Source organism: Lepidochelys kempii, chromosome 10, assembly GCF_965140265.1.
Source record: "Lepidochelys kempii isolate rLepKem1 chromosome 10, rLepKem1.hap2, whole genome shotgun sequence".
Taxonomy (NCBI): Eukaryota; Metazoa; Chordata; order Testudines; family Cheloniidae; genus Lepidochelys; species Lepidochelys kempii.
Window position 1 is genome coordinate 7,643,700 of NC_133265.1, and position 24,056 is coordinate 7,667,755.

General features: G+C 45.1%; 1 protein-coding gene across 6 annotated transcripts in view; it reads left to right on the forward strand.

Moving 5' to 3' along the window:
• Positions 1–21,706, forward strand: part of TOM1L2 (target of myb1 like 2 membrane trafficking protein) — a 64,862-nt gene extending 43,156 nt beyond the window's left edge. For 4 of the 6 annotated variants that reach the window (XM_073361828.1, XM_073361830.1, XM_073361831.1 and 1 more), the window contains 4 exons: positions 2,868–2,943; positions 11,791–11,850; positions 13,576–13,612; positions 15,747–21,706. In XM_073361828.1, the coding sequence (XP_073217929.1) occupies positions 2,868–2,943; positions 11,791–11,850; positions 13,576–13,612; positions 15,747–15,895 (322 nt within the window). In that variant the 3' untranslated portion in view covers positions 15,896–21,706. Of the gene's footprint in view, positions 1–2,867; positions 2,944–5,420; positions 5,510–11,790; positions 11,851–13,575; positions 13,613–15,746 lie in introns of all 6 variants that reach the window. The other 2 variants (XM_073361833.1, XM_073361829.1) reach the window with 2 other exon arrangements.
• Positions 21,707–24,056: the final 2,350 nt, after the last annotated feature.

The following is a 24,056-nucleotide window of genomic DNA, read 5'->3' on the forward strand; positions in this document are numbered from 1 at the left end:
TAAAAACCCGTGGCTGGCCCATGCTACCTGCCTTGGGCTCGGGCTGCGGTGCTATTTATTTGCAGCATAGACATCTACAGTCAGCAAGGAGTGCGGGCTCTAGGATCCTGCAAGGTTGGAGGGTCCCAGAGCTTGGGCTGCAGCCAAACCAGAACGTCTGCACTGCAATTAAGTGGTCCCCGTAGCCTGAGCCCCGCGAGCCGAGTTCAGCTGGCCTGGGTCGGCTGCAGGTGTCTAATTGCAGTGTAGACATGCCCTTAGAGTCTTTCACATATAGGTCATGGCTTCAACCTGCACAGGTCTGTAATGACCAATCGTGATCACCTGAGCCTGGGAACTGAATTACCATCTCACCCTTAGGGCTGATTCCTGCTGCTCCAGATCAAGGTATGTTGGCTGGGCAGCATGAAGAAGCTCCCACACTCTACCTAGTCTGTAGAAAACAAGACGTCCGAGGGCTGCACCTTCCCAAGCACTGAATAGGAATGATTTTTTTTAATGAAAAAGGAACCCATGCTCTTATTCTGAGAGCTTTTGATCTCTCTCATGTGAGGCTCATTAGAAGGAGACTGTCAGGTATTTTTGTTTGACGTAACCCTTCTATAAGGCCCTCCCTGGTTTCAAATTTGAGGAGATACAGGTCGTATCAGAGATTGGAAGCGAGTCCAAGTACCGCAGGAGGAACAGCACCAATATCCTGCAGCGACAGGCACCTTAGAGATGCAGCTAGGCAGCATCCCGTGCACCTTCGTTCCCTTTCTCAGCTGGTAGCTACCCGCTGCATTCTCTCTCTGCCTGGTTTTCTCAAAAAAAAGATCCACATCAGGAGAGACCAGGCCTGGAAAATCACAGCTAGGAAGCTACAGCTCAGAGGTCCTGGAGAGCAGGAGGGCTTAAGCAGCCATAAGTACAGATGTCCATGCTGCTCCAGGAGTAATAGAAATATATTTGATCAGTTTAGCATTTTAATTTAGAGTTGCTAAATTAGCACTAAGGGTGACTGAATTCACACTGGGGTGCTAAGCCTGGGGTAAACACATCATAGTGGGATCCAGATCCAGATCCCTTACAGGGTTTCCGTTATGCCTGTTGTACTAAATGAAACGTGAAACTGCTCTTCTCAGCCTGCAACTCCATCTCCATCATATGGGAAATAATGGAGCAAAGAGCACACTGAAATCCATCATTTCAGAAGGGAGGATTATTGTACCTTCATTAGCTCTTATGCTGTTAAAAGAGAGTGAAGCAACTCCCTAGAGACTTGGCTGTAGCTTATTCTGCTGCAGAAGCAAGGTAGAGAGGTGCCACAAGGACTCCTCATTGTTAAGGCAGAGACTGTGGCTCGCCGTCCTCAGGCTGGTAGAAGCAGGCATGCCAGGGAGAGGTGTTTCACCAAGTCAGGCATGTAGCACCACCCAGTGGCTAATTTACAGGTAGGTGTTGGTATCTGCTTGAGAGAGCTGATTACTAGCCCTTGTGCATGAAGGAGAAGTGATGGTAGTGTTCCCTTAGCTAAATAACTATGGTTATGATCCTTTTCAATAGCAATTTTGCATATCTTTTTAAATACCCAGTAAACAGGCAGCAGATCTGGTGAACCGAGCTAGTATGTTTTCCTGCATCTTTGTTTCCTTATACCACTTGTTGATTACTGTGGCCACCTCCATCATGGCCTTCTCCATAACTGGTAGGACCTTCTTCCCTCCCCGTTATCTGATGAAGTCACATCTCCCCTTACCTCCACTGGCTCCCCCTTCACCACATCATGTTCATGTTTCTTGTCACCACCTTTTAAGGCTTCACAGAAACTTAACTGGTCTCTATCCAGTCCCAGCTTTTTGCGCCCCCCGCTCTACCATTGATGACAGCTTCCAAGCCCCATGTGCCTGCTTCTTCCCTATCATCTTCATGCATTCTTCTGCACTGTCCTCTGCATTTGGAATGCCCTTTCTGAGCAGACCTCCAAAGCCACCTGAAGGCTCACTTCTACCATGATAACTGTAAGAAACTTAATGATTTAAATCTCATTCTGTCTAAAAAAAAAACAAACAAACCAACCCCCAACAACCTGTTTGCTCCATTGTGCTATGTCCTAGCCTTCAGTGAGTAACTTGGTAATCATATTTGATGCCGGTCCTGCCTCCTCGCCCGCTCCCTACTCTGTCTCTTACACATCCCATGTCGCATCATATCTGAAATCTATTTGTAATCACCTCGGGTCAGAGAATGTTTTTTTTATCTGTACTGAGAGGCTCCTACTGCACTCATAAAAATGATAAAAATTGGAAAATGTTCAGCGGAGGGCAACAAAAATGATTAGGGGACTGGAACACATGACTTATGAGGAGAGGCTGAGGGAACTGGGATTGTTTAGTCTGAGGAAGAGAAGAATGAGGGGGGATTTGATAGCTGCTTTCGACTACCTGAAAGGGGGTTCCAAAGAGGACGGATCTAGACTATTCTCAGTGGTAGCAGATGACAGAAGAAGAAGCAATGGTCTCAAGTTGCAGTGGGGGAGGTTTAGGTTGGATATTAGGAAAAACTTTTTCACTAGGAGGGTGGTGAAACACTGGAATGCATTACCTAGGGAGGTGGTGGAATCTCCTTCCTGAGAAGTTTTTAAGGTCAGGCTTGACAAAGCCCTGGCTGGGATGATTTAGTTGGGGATTGGCCCTGCTTTGAGCAGGGGGTTGGACTAGATGACCTCCTGAGGTCCCTTCCAACCCTGATATTCTATGATTCTATATGCTCCATGCTAGTCTCAAATAAAACAAGTGGCAGACTAGTAGATTAGTGCTTAATGCATTTTGTTCTGGCATTCGGGGGTGGCTGGATTTGCATCAGTTCTGTTTGTTCCTTTGTTTCAGCGTGACGTATGAGGATCCGCAGGCTGTCAAAGGACTGGCATCTGCTCTGGACGTTCGAAAACAGAACACAGGAGGGGTACGTCATTGCTCTGAATTACTGCCCTCTGAAACAAGCACTCCAGCACAAAGCTGGGAGCGTGACACGCAATGCTGCATCTGTGTCTGAGTTTAACATTTCATTTGGTATCCCACCAATGATTCCAAAGGTAGCATTGTCCATTGCATTTAGTGTGGATGCCAGTGAGGGCCATGTTGAAATAAATATCAAAAGAACACATACTTGCTTGGTAACCATTCCTAAAGAGAATTGCTACTTAATGTATTCAGTATAAATAACATCACAAAAACACAGTGGGTGAATGCTTCTGTAATCTTGCAGTCTGCCTGGATGTCTAGCTTTCTGGGAGGAGCCACTGCAGAACTGAGTGGGTAACCTTCTATGAACGCTGATTAATTCTTGTCTATGAAAGTTAATATAGTTGTTCAGAAAGAACACAATCTGTCTGAAGTTATAACAAACTAGATATTAGTGACCTAGAGTGAGAGCTCACATTGGGGATGCCTTTAACTCCTTTGGCCAGTCCCATCTAGGGATGTGAGCTGAATAAAGAGCAAGTGAAATTCCCAGATATACCCCCAAACCCCTTTTAGCACTTTGTACACTCATGGTTGTCACTATAAGTCTAGTGATGGCTGAAGGAGTTCAGAGCCCCCAACCTGGCTCTGTATTGACCACTAGGGAGCATGGAAGAGCCAACGCAGCACACATCCTTCTCCATCAGCTGAGTTGCATCTTCCCATCCCATGTTGATCCCCTCTCGATTCTCTCACATGCTGGGAGGTTGCAATATATTCTGAGGCATCTGGCCAGCCCAGCAAACTTTCACTCTGAGCCAGTGAGAAATGGGAATGAATGTTTGTGGGTGAGTCAGGCCAGGTGTGCCCAGCTGCTTGCTGCCACTTAGACTGTTGAGAACAGAATCTTTAATCCCTTCTTTGTTGCTGGCTCACTTTGGAATTACCAGTGGTGAGTGTTGATGTGAGACACAAGCCCTTGGCAATGGAGGCTCTATTCCGCTGGTGGCCAAGGGGTTGTTATCCTGAGCGATCTTGTTCTTATTTTATACCTGCTTCGGGCACTGCCGCCACCTGTCACTCACACCAGCATAGATGTTACTCTGCCTGAAGGGTTGTCAGTTCAAAGGACCATGTCTTGAACTAATCTGACTGGTCAAAGTATTTGAAAGCAGTCGCTCTTCTGGACTATTGAATTTGGGCTGTGGGATATCATTACAGCTCAGATCTTCACCCTCTTTTCAAAGGTCCTGATGGCTGTACCGCATAGTCCAAAATAGCCCATTTTATGATTGGTTAACATAAGCACTGCTTGTCTGGGAGGAAGCGTAAACCCCGAATAGCTAGGAGACAAAATACACTTTACAAAATGATGCAAAGCTGTTGGGCACTGCTGGTTAGTGGTGATAAAAATGCTAATAACGTCCGAAAGTTATCAACCCCTGTTGGTGTAGTAGGAGTAAAGTTGTTGGTATCTTCTTGTTCTCTCTAAACTAGTGTGTGGTTTAATTAGGACAAGGCTTAACTGAAGGATATTTCGCTTGTAGGTAATCCAGGGAGGGGCCAAAGTCTATTACAGCACATTCTTCTAGGACTTCTCATTTTAATGAGGTTCTCTTATGTTAAAGTTCTTCTCACCAAACTGAAGTAGTGCAGTTGTTCTCAAACGGTGTGCATGGAGAGATGGCTGGTCATAGGCAGTTGACTATCCTTGCTTCCACCTGTTAAATCACATGACGACAGCTAAAAATATATTACTTTTACCCTTCCATGTTGGGAACTGCTGTAGTTGCCAGCGAGATGTTACAGGATGGCAACTAGGAAGGGCAGTGCCCATGAGATAACCTTTGTTATCCACACTGTGGAGAAGTTGAGAAGATTGAGTGATTCCACCTCATGATACGTTCCCCAGCCAGACTCCTGAAATGAGATGTTATGGTTTTGTTCCCCTTAAACTGTGAAGCCCTTAAAGATGTGCAGTTTGAAAGGCACCAAACTATTTCATCCAGTTATGGTTATTTGCTCTCCCCCGGCCACTATCATCATGTCCTTTGTAAGGCTGGCGTTACCAGGCTAAGCCTGGACAGTCTCTCTGGAGACCAAGAAAAACTGGAGGAAAAATAACGTTTGCTGTGAATTATCACCTCCAGAAAGGGAAGTTCCAGAATGGCTTAAATGTAGGGATTTTTGTGAGGCCCGACAGATTTCAGAGTCACCTAGTCCACATTCCGACGACTTTTAAGAAAAATAGAAATGTCAGCCTCACTTAGAAATTGTGAGCTCTGTAACCTGCCCAAAGGAAGCCAAGAGGCCAGGACTCCTGTTTCTGATGTACAGATCGCACAGAAGGGAGACAGAAACAGGTGGTGTCTTTAAGTGGGTATTACCAGAAAGGACCCTATGCGTAGTATATGCTTCTGATTTACTGCTGTTGTATTATTACCTTATCACGGGTGTTGCTGTGGTTTCTTTCTTGATGGGCATTTCTGCTCTCAACGCAGAGGAGAGGTAAAGGTGGGAGCTCAGACATGGAGCCCATAGACAAGTGGCTAATTACACAAGGAATGGTGAGGATTTCACCAATTACAATGAACCCTGTTCCCCATTCCCGTTCCTTTTGTAGAATAACCATCCTGTGTTTACCTCTCACCCAACCTGCTGAACTATCACAAATCAGACAGTACAAGGATTTTATTCCACACCTGTATAATTGTCTAGGGGATGGGGAAAGTTTAATATTCAGGGGGTAGGTCTCCAAAAATTCCTTTTTATATTGCCCAGAGACCTGCAGCCCTGTAAGTCTCTTGTTGGCATCAGTTGTAGCAGTTTCTACTGTCCATCTTTACCTTCGAAACAGGGCTGGGGATCCTGTTAGTTCCTTTTACTGTCTCGATTTATATATGCAGTATCCACTTTTCAAGCATAAACACAAGCTCCATGTATTTAATTCAGGGATGGGTCATTTTCTCGGCTCCTTTTCAAACTCCTTTAATAGCAGCCAACTCCTGCGGCACTTAACTCCATGGCGAGCCCAGCACATGAAGTTTGCAGGATCAAACCTAGTTGGATTGAGTAGCATAGGAGAAGTGTACTTCTCTGTGTCTTGCTCTTTTTCTGCTTATTCTAAAACAAGGGAACCTGAGTGTGCTAGCTGGATTGACATGTTCCATTGGCACTGGCAAATGTCCCATTTAAGGAATATTTCCTGCATTAAGGCTTTCAGGATTGGACTTTATTGGGAGGACCTGGTGCAGGGTTTCCAACTCTGGCAGTTTTATTGTGAGTCTCATGATACTGGTGTTTTACTTACAGCATCAGATCCTGGAGACAGCTGAGCACATGAGAATCTCAGCATGCCTTTAAATAACAGTTCTGTGCTCTGATGCTTATGATGAAAAGTTTGAAAGTGTGACCTGAGTGTACCTTTAAAGGCTCAGAAACCAGAGGAAAATAAAGAGAACGCAACAATTGTTTTAAAATAACTCGTTTTTAAGTCAGTCTCGATTCAGGGGAGGGAGGAGCTGACTCATGTTTTAATGTTTGAGGTTTCAATACTGTGGTGACCTGCTTTCAAGTATAACCACACACATCTTTAGGAGGAATGGTCAAAGTCCTGACATGAGACTTATTGCGGGTTTGTAGGGGTGTGTGTGGCTTAGATTTTTTGAAGGGGCGGGAAGGGGATTTTTTTGGAAGCGGGCTGAGGCTTTTTACTATTAAACTTAAGAGCTGGGACTATCGAAAGAGCTTACAGGGGCTGGGTATCCAATTCCTACTGAAATTCAATGGGGCACCCAACTCCTGGAGGGGACTTTTGAAGATCCCAGCCTAAAGGGGACATGTTGAGAAAAAAATTAAGATCCGGAAAGTAAAGGGTATATGGCATCAGAACACATCCCTGAAATGAAACTGATGGATCCTAAATCGAAAAGTATAACACAAGCCCAGGTTTTTAAGCAAGGTGTGTGAAACTGCACGTCACCAACAACATGCATGCCAGTGCCCAGTGGAGACACAGCAATTGAGTATTTGGGCATGTACATAGCCAGTAAGGTGCCTGACTTGGTCACATTCATTTGCAAATGCCTGAGTGCGTGCTGGGTGCTCTGCATGTGTCATGGGCACACTGTGTGCCCAATTGTATGCACCTAACTTTGAAATGGAACTCTGGTTCCCAGTGTTTCAGACCCACAATTACTAATATAAGCTCGAAAGAGCCGAAAAAGGAATGGCACCTGCTTCTCCGCTGATGCCTTTGGATGCAGTTCCCTGTGACGCTGGCTGGTGTGTGGAGCTGTAGCAGCCACTGATGATCTATTCCATTTTGTTAGAGGCTCATCCATTATGAATAATCCTGTGATTGAGTTAGTTCCCCGTGTTTGCTTTTCCACTGTTTACAAGTGCAGGGAAGCATGAAATTGGTGCCCCTGCTGTTCACTCCATTCAGGCCACTGCCTTATTGAAAAACCAAACACAATATCTGCTTATTGGCTTGTGGTTATTCGGCCTGGAAAAAAGGATACTGCAGCATTCATGGAGGCATACAGATTTTGGGGGGGGATCTGGCTGCCCTAGTATGAACTAGGTGCCAGTTTCTGCCCTCACAAGGTGCTCACCCTTGTTCGTATTATATCCCTAAAATAAAACAGGACTAATCATTAACTCAGTTTCTCTCAACCGGCTGTAGTTCTTAACCATATTTATTAATCCCACTTGGTAGTATTTACAGTGTAAATGGAATAATTAGCATCCTAGTCCTGAACTACTGGGTGTTCAAATTCTTTGCAAATTTTTTGTACTGTTGAGATGTGGAAAAGAGGGATGATATTGACACACCTCTCAACTGTGTCTCTACAACGTTAGGGATGTTAAAGGGGAGGGTTTTTGCCTTTTTAAAAAGCAGCCAGAGCATCATTTAAACTTTTTCATAAACTGGCACTTGACTTCTTTCCAAACTGTGACAGCCTTAATTTAGGTTTAGTTCCTTCCTCTCTCTCTGTCTCCCACTCCCTTTGTGCCACCCCCCACACCGTACCCGCATGCATAAGAAATTCACTCTAGGACTCTGTGCACGCTGTTCTAGTGAACTTGGCACTATTTTCTCCTGTTTATGGTGCTAGCCCATTGGGAGCACCAAGCAGGAATATTTGGGGGGGGGGGCCGCCCCACACAACACACACTAATAATTAATAGGGGCCCACCTTGAGCTGCATGGGGCCCTAAGCATTTGCTGGGTCTACTTATGCCTACCACGAGCTCTGACTGAAGGTAGGGCCACAGTACTTTAGTGCACGTATTCCAGTTTCTCTCTCCTAGATTGGGACAGCTGCCAAAGTGTAATGAAGATATTGGTTTGTCTAAGTTATCTACATGCTACCTAGCAGCATGCCAGCTAGGTGCCTGTTGCATAAGTCAAAAGCTTACATCTCGTAAACCACCCACTCTACTTTAGAATTCAAAACCACCACTGTTGCCAGCAGGTCAGTGGCCCAATTGTTTAAAAAAACAAACCAGAATTCACCAAAAGCTAAAACAAACTGCTCTCCGCTGCACGTCCTAAAAGACACCAGGCTGGCAGGGGAAAGGGCAGGTTTCTCTCAATAATTAAGATACTTTGATATACTACCTTTATTGTTGGGCACTAACAAATTGGAACGCCACCACATCTGCCTGGGAGAAAGGAAGATTTGGGACTCAAATGTAACAGTGGCCTGTGTGACATGGGACAATTGAGAGGTACATCCTCTTCCCAGAGATAAAATCCTCTTTCCCTGGAGCCTGGTCTGCTCTTCCTTGTGCCACACATAAGCTAGGGAAATAAACTTTTGGTGAAAATAGCTTCAAATGTGCCCAGATGAACTCTCTCAGCCAAAGTTTTTTGATATCTTTTGGAGATCTTTATTTCCCTTAGTGGCAGGATCCCTCTTCCCACCCTCAATACACCAGGGCCAGTTGAGTCACTTCCTTCTGAAGACAATGTCAAGCTCATTGTCTGTCATTTCACTTTCACTTTTCCAGGGATTCTGTAAAGTGCTTCATACAATGTTCTGAAAAGGCTAATTCCCTGTACCCATGATGGCTTCAACTGCCTGGGCTTGCCCGACCCATAAGATGTTGCATCTTATTTACAATGTCTCGGGCACAACAAGCTGTGTTAGTGAACATATTGTACGAGTTAAATCCTCCACTGCAGTAAACACACGCAGTTACAAGTTGCAGACAATCAAGTAGCTAATTAAATTGTTTAAAATTAGGGTACGCTTTAGCTGCATGAGGGTCACTGCAGCCTTAAAAAGACAAGATTGAAGGATTCCTCTGAAATAGGTGTCTTCACACGTGGCTTAGAGCTCTACTGCTCCCATAATATATCCTATGAAGAATTTTTGATCGCCAAGCAAGGGAAGAAATGAATAGCAGCCAAGCAAGTATTGGTGTCAGTTGTATTAAATATCCAGAAAGGAATAGAATTAGCTAAACCAGTACAAGGCTGTAGTCTAACGACAAGTAGCATGAACCTTGTTGGACAGACATTCTAAGAGTATTACTGAGTTCACCTAGAGTCTCGAGGTGTCATTTCATACCTGTTTCTTTTCCAGTGGGATCCTATTGAGTAGAAACATAATTTGTGTTATTAACAACATTGCAGGGCCTTTTTAAGGGTAGAATATTGGATGTTATCAGCACTAAGGAAATGGTGTGGCAATACTTTTTGGTGGGGTCTTTATTGCTGATGAAACCACAAACAAAATCTGCCTTCAAATAATGGTGTCTAACTTTAATTCCAAGTTTCCTTGGATTTTATGGGTTGAAGATTCATCCTCTGTTCTCTTATCCCTCCTTTCTCATCTTTCCCGATTGGACATTTGGACAATAATATGGACAAATGATCTCATTAATTTTGGAAAAACCCTATGAAATCACAAAGAAATCTTAACAATCCATCCTTAGTTTTTGAACTGAAGTCTATTCTTAATGTTGCGTGAATGTTTTATAGGTTAATTCCCATTTTCTGTTTGTGTATAGACTTTTGAAAAAAATGAATTGCAATAGCTTTATAAATTACCCCCCTTTAAAACAATAGGTGCCACATAAATACATAAGAAAGAGAGACAGCAGTTTAAAACTCCTATGATGTTTTTTAAATTGCTGCTGGCTGAATAATTGCACAGCTGGGGCTCGTGTCTGAAGTCAGTAATCTCCAAAGCTATTAAACCAACTAGTCAGCTCTGCAAGACACAACTTGTTCGTGGAGGCTAGCAAGTCAAAAACTGTCTCCAGAATCTATCCTCCTGTTAATGGCCATTTTTGCAAGTTCTCAGCAACTTGGAACCACTGCCTTCAGCATCTTACATGCATGATCCAGTTTATCCTTGCAAATTAAAAATGGAGACTTGTCCTGCACAGAAATCTGGCCTGTTCCAATCTAAACTGCAAGTGTTCCTGTGGTGTTCGGGATCTCCATATCATTACTGTCAGTTACTGGGCAAACTGCATCTCTGCCTCCTCCTGGTTCTGTCAAGTGCACTCTGGCCTCAACCCTCTAGCCATCATCACCTGTCTCTGCGTAGAATCACATGATTCTCCCACTCTCAGACTGGGCCTATCTTACCAGATGTTTTACCATCATCCACACAGGGATCCTGGTAGGACTAACTTCCCTGAGCCTCTTCCATGGAGCTTTGCTCTGTCACCTTGTCCCCCCCGTCAGAGCTTCTCAGAGCTTCGTGACCTCTTCCTGGACAGCCCCTGGCAACTCACCCCCCCTTCTTTTCCTCCAAAGGCTTTAACTGTTTAGTGTTTAGTCTCTCTGCCTGAGAAAACAGCTGTGTCGCTTCGGTTAGAGCCTGCAAGCATGCCATTGTCTTCCAAGCGTGTGCTGGGGTGTCCTTATTTAGGTCTATTGTGTTACTTTCCTCTTTGCTCTTTCCACAGCCCCTCGGTTAAGTTATATCCATACAGTCCTACAGGAACTTCTAAGAGCCCAGTGTACAAGAACTTTCCCTCGCTGACCAATCATGCTCACCATTAATACAACAGTTACATCCAAGTATCCATAACATTATTACAGATCAGATCTATGTCCATAACCATTACAAAGCAGGAAATGGTGGTTTTTATCATAATGTGTTTGAATAAGTAGGAAGAGAGCCAGAAACAATGAAAAGAGTCCTCTTTAGGCAAACTACCTTAGCAAGGTTCAGGGAGAATCGCCTGTGGAAGAAATATTTCGGTATAATTACTTTTGATTCTGAAGTTTATCCTGAATGTGGTCATTCTGGGTTACTTTCTCTCTGGAAGGACTGATCAAATTGGCTTCATTTGCCTGTGGGAAGACTGCAGTATTTGAACCCCTTTGTTATGTTTGTTACTAACCTTAGACAATGATCAATGTCCATTAAAAACAAAAACAAAAAGCTGGGGGAGGGGGGCAACTGACAAGAATGACCCTCATTTGTCTGACTTCATTGAAACTGAAGTTAGGTATTTCAAAATATAATCCATATCCAATATTCTATCCTCAAAAGTGTTACGTGATCCAGATTAGAGCCATCAGTCCACACTGATGGCTCTAATATGTAATCGGAAAGTTCTCACATCTGGTCACATTCTCCATAATCTTTGTTTTGGTTTTGTTACCCTCACGGTTCATAATTGACCTTTAAGTGTTGCTTTATTTGCATGCTATTTGTATTTTGTTGCTTTTTCAGTGCATCTTACAGCTTATTTTGTGGTTTTTTTGTTTTGTTTTTTCCATCTTATTTCTGGCATTTTCCATCATTCTGTGGCCATGATTGTGGATGTATTTTGGTTTTGCCTGCCTTGCTGTATCTCTCGCTGCACTCCATAGATCCCCGTTGCACAGTCCTCTGTCATGGATGACATTGAGGAGTGGCTCAGTACCGACTTGGTGAGACTTGACTTTTTATATTTCGTTTTTCATGTAGGAAGTAGGACTTGTGCATATGCGTAACTTTTAATGCAAGCTATTGTTGCTCCTCCGTGGTTACCCATACGGGGAGGGAATGACACCTTATAAAGCATATATTTGGTTTTTTTCCCCAGGGAAGGAAATAAATAAGTAATGAGCTGCTGTTGTATTTTCACTTCTCCTTTCTCAGTGTCACAGAGGTGGTATGATTGTCAGGAATTTGGATTTAAGGAACCCAATGAGGGAAAGCATTTAAGCACCTGCTGAAGTCCACCTTTATTTAACACAGTATTTTTAAGCACATGCTTAAGGCCTATTGAAGTCATTGGGATGTAAGCACATAACTTAATTTTAAATCTATGCTCAAGTGCTATGCTGAATAGTTGGACTGCTGAATTGGGGCCTAAGTTCCTTACAGTTAAACAGGAAATCTTACCTGTCTCCGTTTAAACTGGTGTGAAGAAGGGGGAGTTTCTCTGCTGATTTTTACTTTTCCCTATTTTGACAAATGCTTAGTTCAGCCTCCAGTTCCCCAGTTCAAGGGAGCCCAAAGTACGTGACTAGGCCTTGTCACGGAATACTTCAAGGAAGTAACATCAGTACGGCTCAGTTGTTGGACACGGTAGAGCAAGTTATAGCATTATACACTAAGCCCTGGCTATGTGCTCATTAAAAAAACTTCTGTACAATAGAATGTTGTTTACACCTTACATGATGCTTAATCTTCAAAGTGTTAATCTTCCCAAAACCCTGGTAAGGCAGGTGGTATTCCCGTTTTACAGATGGGGAAAGTGAGGCAGAGAAGTTACTCCTCACTTCCAAAGGAGACTAGATTTTGGGGGGTTTAAAATACTTGACAGTGTCATTTTTTTTCATGTGGTAATTATTTGAAAATTATGCCACCTAAGTTGGGATTTATTACAGTTTCCTTATTTAATAATTGTGAATTCTCAAATCCTGGTGAAACACATGCTAGATGTCTGAAGGTAAAAATGTACTAAACTTGTGGCATGTTAACCTTTGCTACTTCTCCTGGACAACACACTAGCTTCCTATCACTTTATTTCAGCCTACCCATCTTATTCTTGTCTACATTCATGGCATCACCTGCTTTACAATCACCTTTTTTTTTTTCTTCTCAATCATGAATTCTAAATCCAAAATGAACCATCCATTTTATTCAGGAAAAATACAGTCACTAAACATTTCACTGGGGGTTTCTATATCATTTGATTAAGCTTTTAAATAAGATGCACTATTAACGAAAGCCACAGCCATGATGTCCTAAAGGAATTGTAAAGAGATGAGGTGGCATCTCCTTTAGCTATTCACTTTTGTATCAGGTTATGACTTCTCTTGATAAGAAAAGGTCTGCTGTCTTGGAACTGGAGAAGATGGAGATTACCTGACTGTCACTCAGGTCTAATGGGGAGTGCACTGATAATGGATGTCGCCAATAATCAATAGCACCATCATTTGGACTATTTCTCTTGTTCTGCAACACAGAGAAATACTGGGTCGTTCGTCTGCCTCCTGTCATGAGCACGATGTGACTCATCTAGGTCATCTTGCTCAAATAGTAACTGTGGTTAAGCAAAGGGGCAGAGGCAGTGAATGGTATGGGTTACTTGTAAACATGCTTAGGCTGAAACTGAAAGAGAAGTGAAGTACGTGTTCATACTTGTTTCTTTGTTCCAACTGCAGAAAGGAGAAGAACTGGAAGAAGGCGTGACAAGTGAAGGTAAGCAGAGAAGTCCCTGGCTTTCAGAGCGGTCTCAGTCCAGTGCCTTAGAGTAGAATATCCATATTGCTCTCTTCTGATACAGTCACCCAGCAGAGATCCTCTTCCGATCCACCAAACTCTTGGTAGCTGATGTTCCATAGTGTATCCTTCTGGAGCATCTTCACTGAAATGGGAAGTGGTGGAGAATTTCAGGAGGGATCTTCAAAAAACCCACTTGTTTGTGCTGGTTACCCTGGTAGGGTTCTGTGCTTCACTTCATCTTCACTGTATTTGTGTAGTGCCTCTGTAGCAACATACGAGCCAGTGAACTCTCTAAGCACTTAGAAATGATTGTCCTCTGTTTATTTCAGGATGGGATGTTTCTATTCCCAGTCTCCAGGACTCTTTTCTCTCGCCCACCCTGCCTCCTGGTGGAAGAAACTGAGTTTTCTCTTCCTTTTCATCTCACCACTTTCCCCTTTTAGTTCCAATCTCCCTTCTGCTGACCTAGCTGCCATGTGGCACTTCCCTGGCAGATGGGCGTAACCTTGTATATTTATCCTTCCTGCCTGTAGCAGGAGTGATCAGGCACCTTGAGCAGCTTTTATTAGTTACTTTTAGAAAAACAGATTAATCAAGAGCTGTGTTAACATCCCAAGTGAGCATCTTAAAATGAGCTGTTTAAAAGGGTTAAATCATGAACACAGAAAGCTCCTATTTTAGCCTCATTAACAGAAAAAATAATTCTGCAAAAGCAGCCGCGCTGGCTTCGAGGAGCAGGAGAAGGCAGGCAGACAGCAGACAAGAGAGCTATCTTTTAATTAAAAAAAAAAAAAAACCAACGCAGTAGCCATATCCTAGCAGTAAGACATGTTGGGGCATATTCTATTGGCTCTGTGTGGGTAGATGCCATGCTTTCAGGGTGTTAATCCGGATGTAAACAGTGCATCTGATTTCTGAACTTTAACGAGACACCACAGTTAACGTATAGGTTGAGGGGTCAACGAAACATGCCCCGGCATGTCATAGAGCTGTAACGAGCTATGCATTATATAGTGCTCAGAAAAAAACAAGCCCAAGAAAATGCGCTCCAAGTTTCAACTCTTTTTTTCCCCCTCGCTGTGATTTTTTCACTTTCCCTGGACGTGCCCCACTTGTACTGTGTGTTCCCAGACTTTGTTCCTGCCCAACATGCCCATACGTGTTGCTCAGAAACCAATCCTGGCACATAGTGTGCCTATGCGCTTTGCTTAGTATGAGTGTGAGAGAGAGCAAAGCTCACTTAAGGGATTCCAAACACCATGAGAATGGTGCGGGAACCTAGAAAATATTGAAAGGTATGACTCAGATACCATCCATTGGAGTGTGGGGAATGGTCATTTCCTCCTCCTTTCCCCACCCACCAGAATAGCACTTGATGGTATTTCTCCCTATGTTCGGGATCGCACCCTTGACTGGCATTTGAGTGTTGATCCACTCTGCTGACTAAACTGTATTACTGTGATGCTTCTTTCTTAGGCCCTCTGTACCCTCGTGAGGAAGTCATATTTGTGCATGTGGCTTGTGTCTATGAACGGTTGGCCCAAGGGATTGACAGTGGGGACAGAGCATGGGTTCTCAACCTAGGGCTCGTAACCCCATATTGACAGCATTCCCCCTCCCATGTAGCAAGGTGGGAGGAGGTCGTTCCAAAGTGGCAAAAATTGAGACCCACTGGTAGAGAGCCTTTCACTTTTGTCAGCGGTTCAAATCTATCCCAGGTTGGATTTGACCGTAAGTTATTACCGTCAGATAGCTGTACCGGGGGCCTTGTGTGAAATGAGTTTGGGTCTCTGTGCTAGGTCTGGTAGTGAATTCTCTGGTGTGGATACCTGTGCTCTGGGAACTGGACTAGCTGCTCACCTTGTTGGCAAGCTCAGCAAAGGGGTAAGAGGTTTTGATGGCCCATGGAGACAACTCTTATCCCTTGCGGGGTCACGGATGGAACACACTGGGGCAGGGGGCAGCATGAGGAAGCTTTCAGTGATACTGCATATGCTCCGCCGGTCCTGTGCATGCCCAGAGAACAGTCAACGCACTGTTAGATTCGTGCAGAGGACGATCCCTGGTTCGACCCTAACTCTGATTCTTCTCAATGTTTTTTGCGTTGCAGAGTTCGACAAATTTTTAGAAGAACGAGCCAAAGCTGCCGAGACACTCCCAAATTTACCTTCTCCTCCGCTGGAGGCCCCCACTCCTCCTACGAATCCTTCAGGCAGGAAGAAGCAGGAACGCTCAGAGGATGCCCTCTTCGCACTGTAAAGATCGCTTTTGGCTACCTTCTCCGTGCTCTGCAGAAGAATGTCTCTGTACAGCCACATTGTCCTTTCACAGTTCTTGGCTAACCATGACCCCCTTGCCATCCTGGTTTCATCAACTGCTTCTCTTGCTTATCTCTAAAACACTCTCTCCCCCCCCCCTCCACCCCCCAGCTGACTTTTGTATTAAAGGCCAGCTCTGCTCCTACCAGACCACAGTTCTCCAGCACTAGCTTAACCTCCCCCCACCCCCATTCCCATCCAAGCTGCATAAGAGCAGCTCTTAATGCCGAAAACTCCTTTAAAAACGCATGAGTATTTCTTTACCTTGTTGATCTGAAAGTGTAGTGAGAGCGGCCTTGCCTTTGATTTACATAGGGACCATCCCCTTCTGCGGGTAGGTGCTTCCGAATAGGCTGGTCTGAGTGTCAATCTGCATGTAATTGCCTGAAATGGAATGGAGATGTATTTTAATTTTAGATACAGATGTCAAGGTATCCGCTTCTAATAGGTTTAGACAGCAAAGAACAACAGCTTTTCCCTTTCAACCTGTACTTCACAAGTTAAAATTCTCCTCCTCCCCTCCCCCCATCCCCTAGTACCACATGGCAGTTGCTGTTCTCTACTCTGTGGTGCTTCCAGTGTGTAGTCTCATGGGATTTTTTTTCTGAGTTGACCTAAGCTTGCTCTGATTTGAAAGCAATTTGTTAGTTTTGTCCAGCAGTGCTGTGAATAGGAGAATGCTGGGATAAATGGCTATTGTAACACTAGAGATCATATGAAGTATTTCACTCACTGAGGGAGCTTTTCCCCTATAGTGTTTTGTCTAGAATGTGTGCCTTTTCAAACCGGTTACATTTCTCCCTAGCTTGAGAATACTTCTCCAGTCATTAGCTCTGATGCTAAGCAGGCTCTGCCTTCATCTCCTCAACTGTTTGAATGACATCCATGCGAATGGATGGGACTGAAAAACGTAATGGGTGAGACTGGCCACACTGGAGGGGCATGTTTGCTGAATGTCCCTGGTATGCCCTCTAGCACTGGAGGGGTAAAAACAGAAATGTTGTTAAGAGGTAGGTCATCAGAAAAAGGGGCCAGAGCTGTGATTGCTTGTAGGAGACTTCCTAGGCAAATGGATACGGGGGGAAAGATTTTAACCGGCACTTTGGCTGTGGAGATACAGATATTGGAGATGCAGCTCTTTATTTTCCTGCTGGAAGGTTTGGGCTCAAACACTGGCTGGCTGCGGTCGTATTGTATGTCATGTGAAATAAATGTGGAGTGCCCTTTGCAGTCTCTGCCTCCTTACAACCACCTAGTGCTAAGAGGCGACTGCCCCCACCCCTTTTGCCTGCATGCTTGGATTCTGTTCCCTTTGCTTGTCAGAGGAATAAACTAACAATGCTGTCCTCCTGAAGCACTGGCAGCCCAGGGACCGGCATTTCCAGTATAGTCCTAAGCTGCTCTCCCTCACGCCCGCCCCCTCTCTCATACCCTGGACAGATTCCCGGGTAGCAAGCCAGTGGAGCAAGATGGAACAATAGAGGTGAGAGTCCATACACTTCACAGCCGAGGTAACAGAAGTGCTGTTTCTAGAACGCTGTTTCTCCCAACTCACTAGTCGTTGTTCCTGAGGGCATGAGAATTTTTAGGCGGTGAACTGCTTCATTTTGATTCCGCATGGCATGACTTCCCTGCGTACTGCTATGTGTGCATCACTTTCACCAACTTCTCTCCCCTGTGCCAGCTCCCTGAACGTTTATCTGAATTGGTTTTCTTCTGGTCAGTCTCCATTAGCCTGCATGTGTAGGGTACTTCAGGGTTTGGCTAGGCCGTGATATAGCGTGGTCCGTCCCCTAATGGCCCACTGCAGCGTGTTAGTCTTTTAGAGAGACAACCCCGAAGCAGAATTGTCCATGTTGACTCTAAACAAATGTAGCTTGCCACTAGGGGCAGACCTCGGGACCTTAGAGCATCAGTTATAGAGGGGAGGGGGAAGTGCCATCTCAGCCTGCGTTTGTTAGGATCTCTGAAACAGGCCAGCTGGGGACGGGGCTGTTCAACAGTGAGTCTTGGAAGAGGAGCAAAGCAGGAAGTTGCAAGAGAATTGTTGGGGGGCGGGTGAGGGGATTGAGAGCGGGGTTGTCAGTGATGGCAGCTGAAGGAATGTGACTTGTAAGTCTTGTTGGATAGAAGGCCAGGCAACATGTGATTGGTGAATGGGCTGCCGAGAAGGACTATACCAGCTTGCTCAAAGACTTTGGGGGAGTGTGCGGTATGATCTCCAGTCATCCAAACATGCGTGGTTTCCCGCCCTTTCATTCTCCAGCTGCCGCCTCGGCCCTCCCTTGCCCCAGGCAGCCCTCTCTTCCACTCCCTTTTTCTCTCTGCCCCTCTCCTTCCATTGCTTCACTCACCCTTGGTTCATTCCTCTTCGTTTAGGGGCTGAGATTGTCCTTCCAAACCCCTGCACTGGTCTAATGTTCCTTCCCTGCTTGGATGTGCCTGTTCTCAGCCAGCCCTGTGCTGTGGAGAATGTACGCCTGCCTGCGAGTGGATTCAAAGCTGGTGCCAGGACATGGAGATGGCTTGATTGAAGCAGGGGGAATGAAACCACCCTTTGCCTCTTCTCTGCCACCCCACCCCCAGCTTAAATTCTGTGGCCTGGGGGCAGCTGTGAGGGCTAGATGTGCTGTGCTCAGGTAGAAATCTGGGTCTTATACAGAACTTGAGTTACCTGAGGAGGGGAGGACCAATGGGATGGGATCACTGTGAGGCTTGGAGACAAGCTTGGCATCATGTGATATTGCCATTGGAGATCTCTTGTGGAGTCCTCTTCCCCTAGAGAAAGACAGGTAATCTGCCTGTAGTTGTCCCTGTCCTGCAGGGAAAGAAGGGGTTAAACCCCCTCTCCTCTCTACCATGCATAAACTAGAGTTGCTTCCTGGGAAAGAGACTGGTCCCTTGGGCAAGATCTTGTAGAGCTGCTACTTGGCTGACTGCAGTCTCTGATAGGGGAAAAAATAAAATGGAACGAAACCGGTGAGGCTGAGTGGAAATATGCTGCTGGTTGCTGAGAGTCAAAGGGTCTCTGAGCTGTGCTTCTAACCTTACGAACCTCAGTCTCTGTGCATTCCCCTTTACCATCTGGTATGATCAGGGAGGCAGACATGACATTGGTTTCAAAGGGTAGCAGGTGTTGTAAGCGAACGTCCGTTAGCTAATGGAGTGGGCTAGACATTAGCTAGGAAAACACCCCACCTTGGGAGAAATGAGCGCACATGCTAGAGGAGATTGCGGCTAGTGAGTTCCGTTAACTTGTCGTCATGCTCAGTCTTGCTTCTGGTCGGACCTTTGATAGATTATTTAATTAAGAACCACCAGTTCTCTTGTGCGCATTCACCCCCCACCCCCTAAGGAGCCCTGCTATCCAGGCAGGTCAGATCTGGAGCCTAAAACACTGGGGCCCGGCTCAGCGTGCTGAGCACTCGTGAGGGCTGTAGAAGTCAAAAGGAGCTACGAGAGCCCAGAACATTAGCCCATGGCCTCCGTTGTAAACGTCAGAGCTACTGCTGGAGCTTTCTAATGTCCTGCAACAGGATCTCCCATCTTCTCCGCTCTGTTCCTTATGATTTGCAAGAATGGGAGCAGTTGAATCACTCTGAGGAAAGGAATGGCTTGTTCCATTTGTCCTTGGAAGATGGTTACCTCAATTACTCTTCCACCCCTTTATTGTAAATGCTTCCTCTACACGAGTGAGGAGAGAACTGAGACAGCTCTGGTATTCGTGGGTGAAGGGGAAGGATGTGTCAGAGGAGAGCAACATGGCTCAGCAGAAAGCCTTTCTCATCGTGCTTAAATATCACAGCTACATACTCAGTGACACTAAATTAACATTGGGATCCGTTGCAAGTTCTAATGATACTTTATTCTAGGTTCTAGTATTTATTTTGTCAAGATATGCTTTCCAATGTGTTTAACATCTTCTGTCAACTCCTTGTGTGCTGGGATGTAAAAAATGAATTTTCTATTGAAATATACCTCTTTTGGGTTTTGGTTTTAAATGTTGTGTGTAGATTTCAGGTGCATCTTTGGCGAGTGTAATAGATAACAATGTGCTGTACAGACTTTTGGGATATTTAACACGTATGCAAGGTTCAAGGGAGAAAAAGAGCTCATAAAAACTTAGCGTGGCCTCTCTTAAAGGGCAGAGCATATGTATGCTAAGTGGTCCGAGTTGGACCATCATGTAGCCTCCAATGTCCCTTTCTCCTGCCAACTTTACTAACCCTGTCCCCCAAATTACATTGACCAAATCAGCTCGGGTACCAGCATTTCAGGTTTGTTTTTACACTTCCAGGCAGAGGGAGTTTTTAAGGAATGAAACTAGCTGTTTCCACCTTAAATGGAGGCCTTTACCCAGCCAGACCCAGTGAAGAGACTTGGTTTCCTCCAGTGGTGTAGCCGTAGATCTAGACTGGGGCTTCCAAATGCCCAGAGGGAGTTAATTACCCAACTTCTCTTGGATTTTAATGGGAGTTGTGCACCTCCTCGACTCCTTTGAAAGCCCCAGACAATGTGACCTGTATCTGCTGCTTCCCATTCGCTACTCTTCCGTTTCCATCAGTTAGGATGGTACATATGGTGGTGGAAGATGGGAGCAGATTTGCTCTCATACCATTTTCTGTCTTTTTAATTTTTTTTTTTTTGGCCTTGTAAATTCTAGGGCCTCCTGTGTTGCTGGGATGTGTTGTGGGGCAGGGTGACGCTGGTTGGCTCCATCCCTGGGCTGAGCTGATCGAGCTTGGTCTGTATTTGTGTACCTCCTCAGTACCAACCCCAAGGCTTGAGGAGGCTGCCCTGGGGGGAAAAACAAAACTCAGGACAGTTTTTTTCCATGGAAATAATGAAGAAGCAATTGGTGGGTAAATCATATTCTTCTTGCAGGTAACCCTTCAACTGCCATAGGCATCCTGTTGGCATCTTCCCACTGCCTTTGTCTGACTGGCCCAGTAGAAGAATGCAGGCAGAAAACCCCTTCCTGCATGCATTTATGAGCACTCCGGTGCTGCTACCATCCACTTAATAACCCTCTCCTGTCCCTTTCTAACTGACCCCTGTAGAATCAGTTTGCCCCCGTGTTCACCATTCACAACTTCCCACACATAGCGGGTTGTCCAGATCACAACATGCCCTTTGATATGGGACTTAAAAACCTTTCCACTCTCATCCCTGCCTCACACAAGCAGCTGCAGCAATTGCCCTATCCATCTGGGCTAAGTGCAAGGCTCCGTTTGACTGCGAGCTGGCTTTGGTCCCAACTGGTGATTTACCCACCCATTGCTCCCTCCTTCTGTCTCCACCTAGTCAGTGGCAAGCATATGCCAAATGCACCCCTCCTCCCCCGTTCTGTGTTTTTATAAGTGTGAGTTCTTCCTCATTCTGTAATGTTGTTATGAGCTACCATTAACACTACAAATGTAACCTGTGTAATAGCATCTCTCTGTATATTAAAGCTGTAGGCTTTCCAGATAAAAGTGGATAATATTTATTTACTGAAGATATTGGGTATTTTTTTGTTTGGGGGAGGGGGTAGGGAAAGGGGACTTAACTGTTTAAAAATATTGACTATGTAAAAACAGAAGAAACACACACTAAATGTGTTGCTGTCTTTCTGTAGAAAGCCAGTGCGTTTACGTAAGGATGATCCAAGTGTATTAATCTACTACCATCAATTAACTTACAGAAATCATCTCTCTAGTTTGGCTCTTGCATGTGCAATACTCCAATAAAAGCACTACTAGTGTGAACCGCACCGTGATGGCTTTGAGTCTGTGTCTTAGATACACCTGGTGTCTTGCTTTCCTTGCCTCCTGCTTTTCCTAACCAGACCGCTGATACATTTATTTTTGTCCATAGCTACCTTGAGTTGCTCATCAGCCCACCAAGACTCAACATATTTCCAGTGTTCCTTTCACATGATGCTCGTTATACAAAGCCGTCTTTCAGGTATCTTGAGCACTAAGTCTCAGACTTGACCCACTTTTAAAATTGTCCACTGGTGGGAGATGTTCTGTGCCTTTGTGTTGAGGTGGATCTAGTTCCTGTGGGGTGGTGTTGGATTGACAACCTGGAAACCAAAGGTCCCTGTCCACAGAACTGGTATAATATGGACGACAGCAATGCAGGCTTCTCCTTGCTGCCCAGCCCCAACCCTGACCTATAGGAGAGCATGAGTAGAATGGAGATTGAAATCCACACATCCTTGGCATCTGAAACTGACTGCAAATTGGTGCCGGTTGTGTTGGTGACGCCTGTCCACCTAGTTCCAAACAACACACTCATTTCATAGGGACCACTGAATGGTCCTCAGATGATCACTCATAGACAATCTGATTTGGTGACCTAGTAGCAAGAGGGCATTATTAATCCCTCATCCATCTGGTTCCTTTTGGGTGCCGTGGATTCTAGGTAGACCCCTTCTTATAATGAGTCTTCTACCTTGGCACCCCAGAACTCACAATGCAAATGCTATCAGACACCTATTCTGGGCACTTCCCCTGCTGGCTGTGCAGGATCAGTAAACTGCTGAAAAAGCTGGCTCCCTAGAGCTGCATCCACTTGTCCCCTCCTGTGGTGGTTGACAGCATACTCCGCACAGGAGTAAATGGAAGAGTAATTACTTTGCTAGTGTAGCACTAGAAATGCCATGAAATACGTTTTCCAAATGCAAACAGGCAGGGAAAGAAAGTGTGCTGTCTAGTTCCCAAGAGGAAAGTAAAAATAGGAGTGAGTAGTTTAAAAACCACCTGTTTAAAATTGTTTTTAAAAAAAAGTATAGCGGTTGCTAACTTGACCTGTTCTGAGAATTAAGCATTTCCCCTCATAATAGCTGCAGGTTGGCTTTCAAAGCAGCTGAATGAAAGTGAAACAGGCAAACTTTGAGATACCGCAAATAAAGCTGAAGTGAAGGTCAGGGCTGATTTTTAACCCACATCCTCCACTAGTTAGATCAAGAGTAGGTGAGTGGTGCTAATAACTGACGCCTTTGACAGTAAGCTTGTCCCTACTAAAGAACTGAAATTTCAATGGTTGTTTCAAACTCCTCTATTCTACTGCCAGAAAGGTGTTTAGAGATGATGTGCCCCACACGGCCAATCCACAGTTGGTCCCATCACCTTTCCAAACATTGCACTGGTTTGTTTACTGTTAGTCAGATCATGTGCCTGACTCTTTGTGTGTCAAACGCTCTGGCAGGAGGTGGTGTGTCCAGTTCTATTCAGGACAAAGGGGCACAGCTACCGTTGGCCTGACAGAGCAGAAATGGCATGAAAGGCATGAAGTTGTAAATTCCCCAAACAACAAAAGTTGGACTTGCGGTAGTGCGTTTTAGAATGCAAAACAAACGTCAGCAGGATGCTATGCCTGGGTGGAGAATACAGCCCTGTAGGAAGTACAGGGGTCTAACAGCCCTTCGTTCTGAAGACCTGGATTCGAATCCCTATGTGTATTACAGATGGCCATGAGGGGTGCCATCCTATCCCCATCTGACTGCCTGGCTAAGTCAAGCATGCTTGATAGTCACTGCTCAGGAGAGGCCCACAGTGGGATGCATGGTGGGAGGGAGGAGGGAGTACCCATGGCGACTGAGTCAGTTTGCACTACATATTTTGATTGTGTACATTCTCCTGTAAAAGAAAAGGCACCAAGGCTGTTCTAACAAGGGATACTGTAGATCAGGACTGAGGTGCATTAGCAAAGCCCTCTAGGGAGTTCAGGCCTGCAGCATAGGGATGCTGTATATTGAGGAGCTGTATGGGGGCCCAGAACAGGAATAGCAGGGTGTGCTCCAGGCCAGAAGAGTACCCAGAAGTTACCTACTACAGGACAGGCCCAACAAAGAAAATAACAGAACGCCACTAGCCGTCACCTTCAGCCCCCAACTAAAACCTCTCCAACGCATCATCAAGGATCTACAACCTATCCTGAAGGATGACCCATCACTCATACAGATCTTGGGAGACAGGCCAGTCCTTGCTTACAGACAGCCCCCCAACCTGAAGCAAATACTCACCAGCAACCACACAACAAAAACACTAACCCAGGAACCTATCCTTGTGTCATAAAAATAAAGGGAAGGGTAAACCCCTTTGAAATCCCTCCTG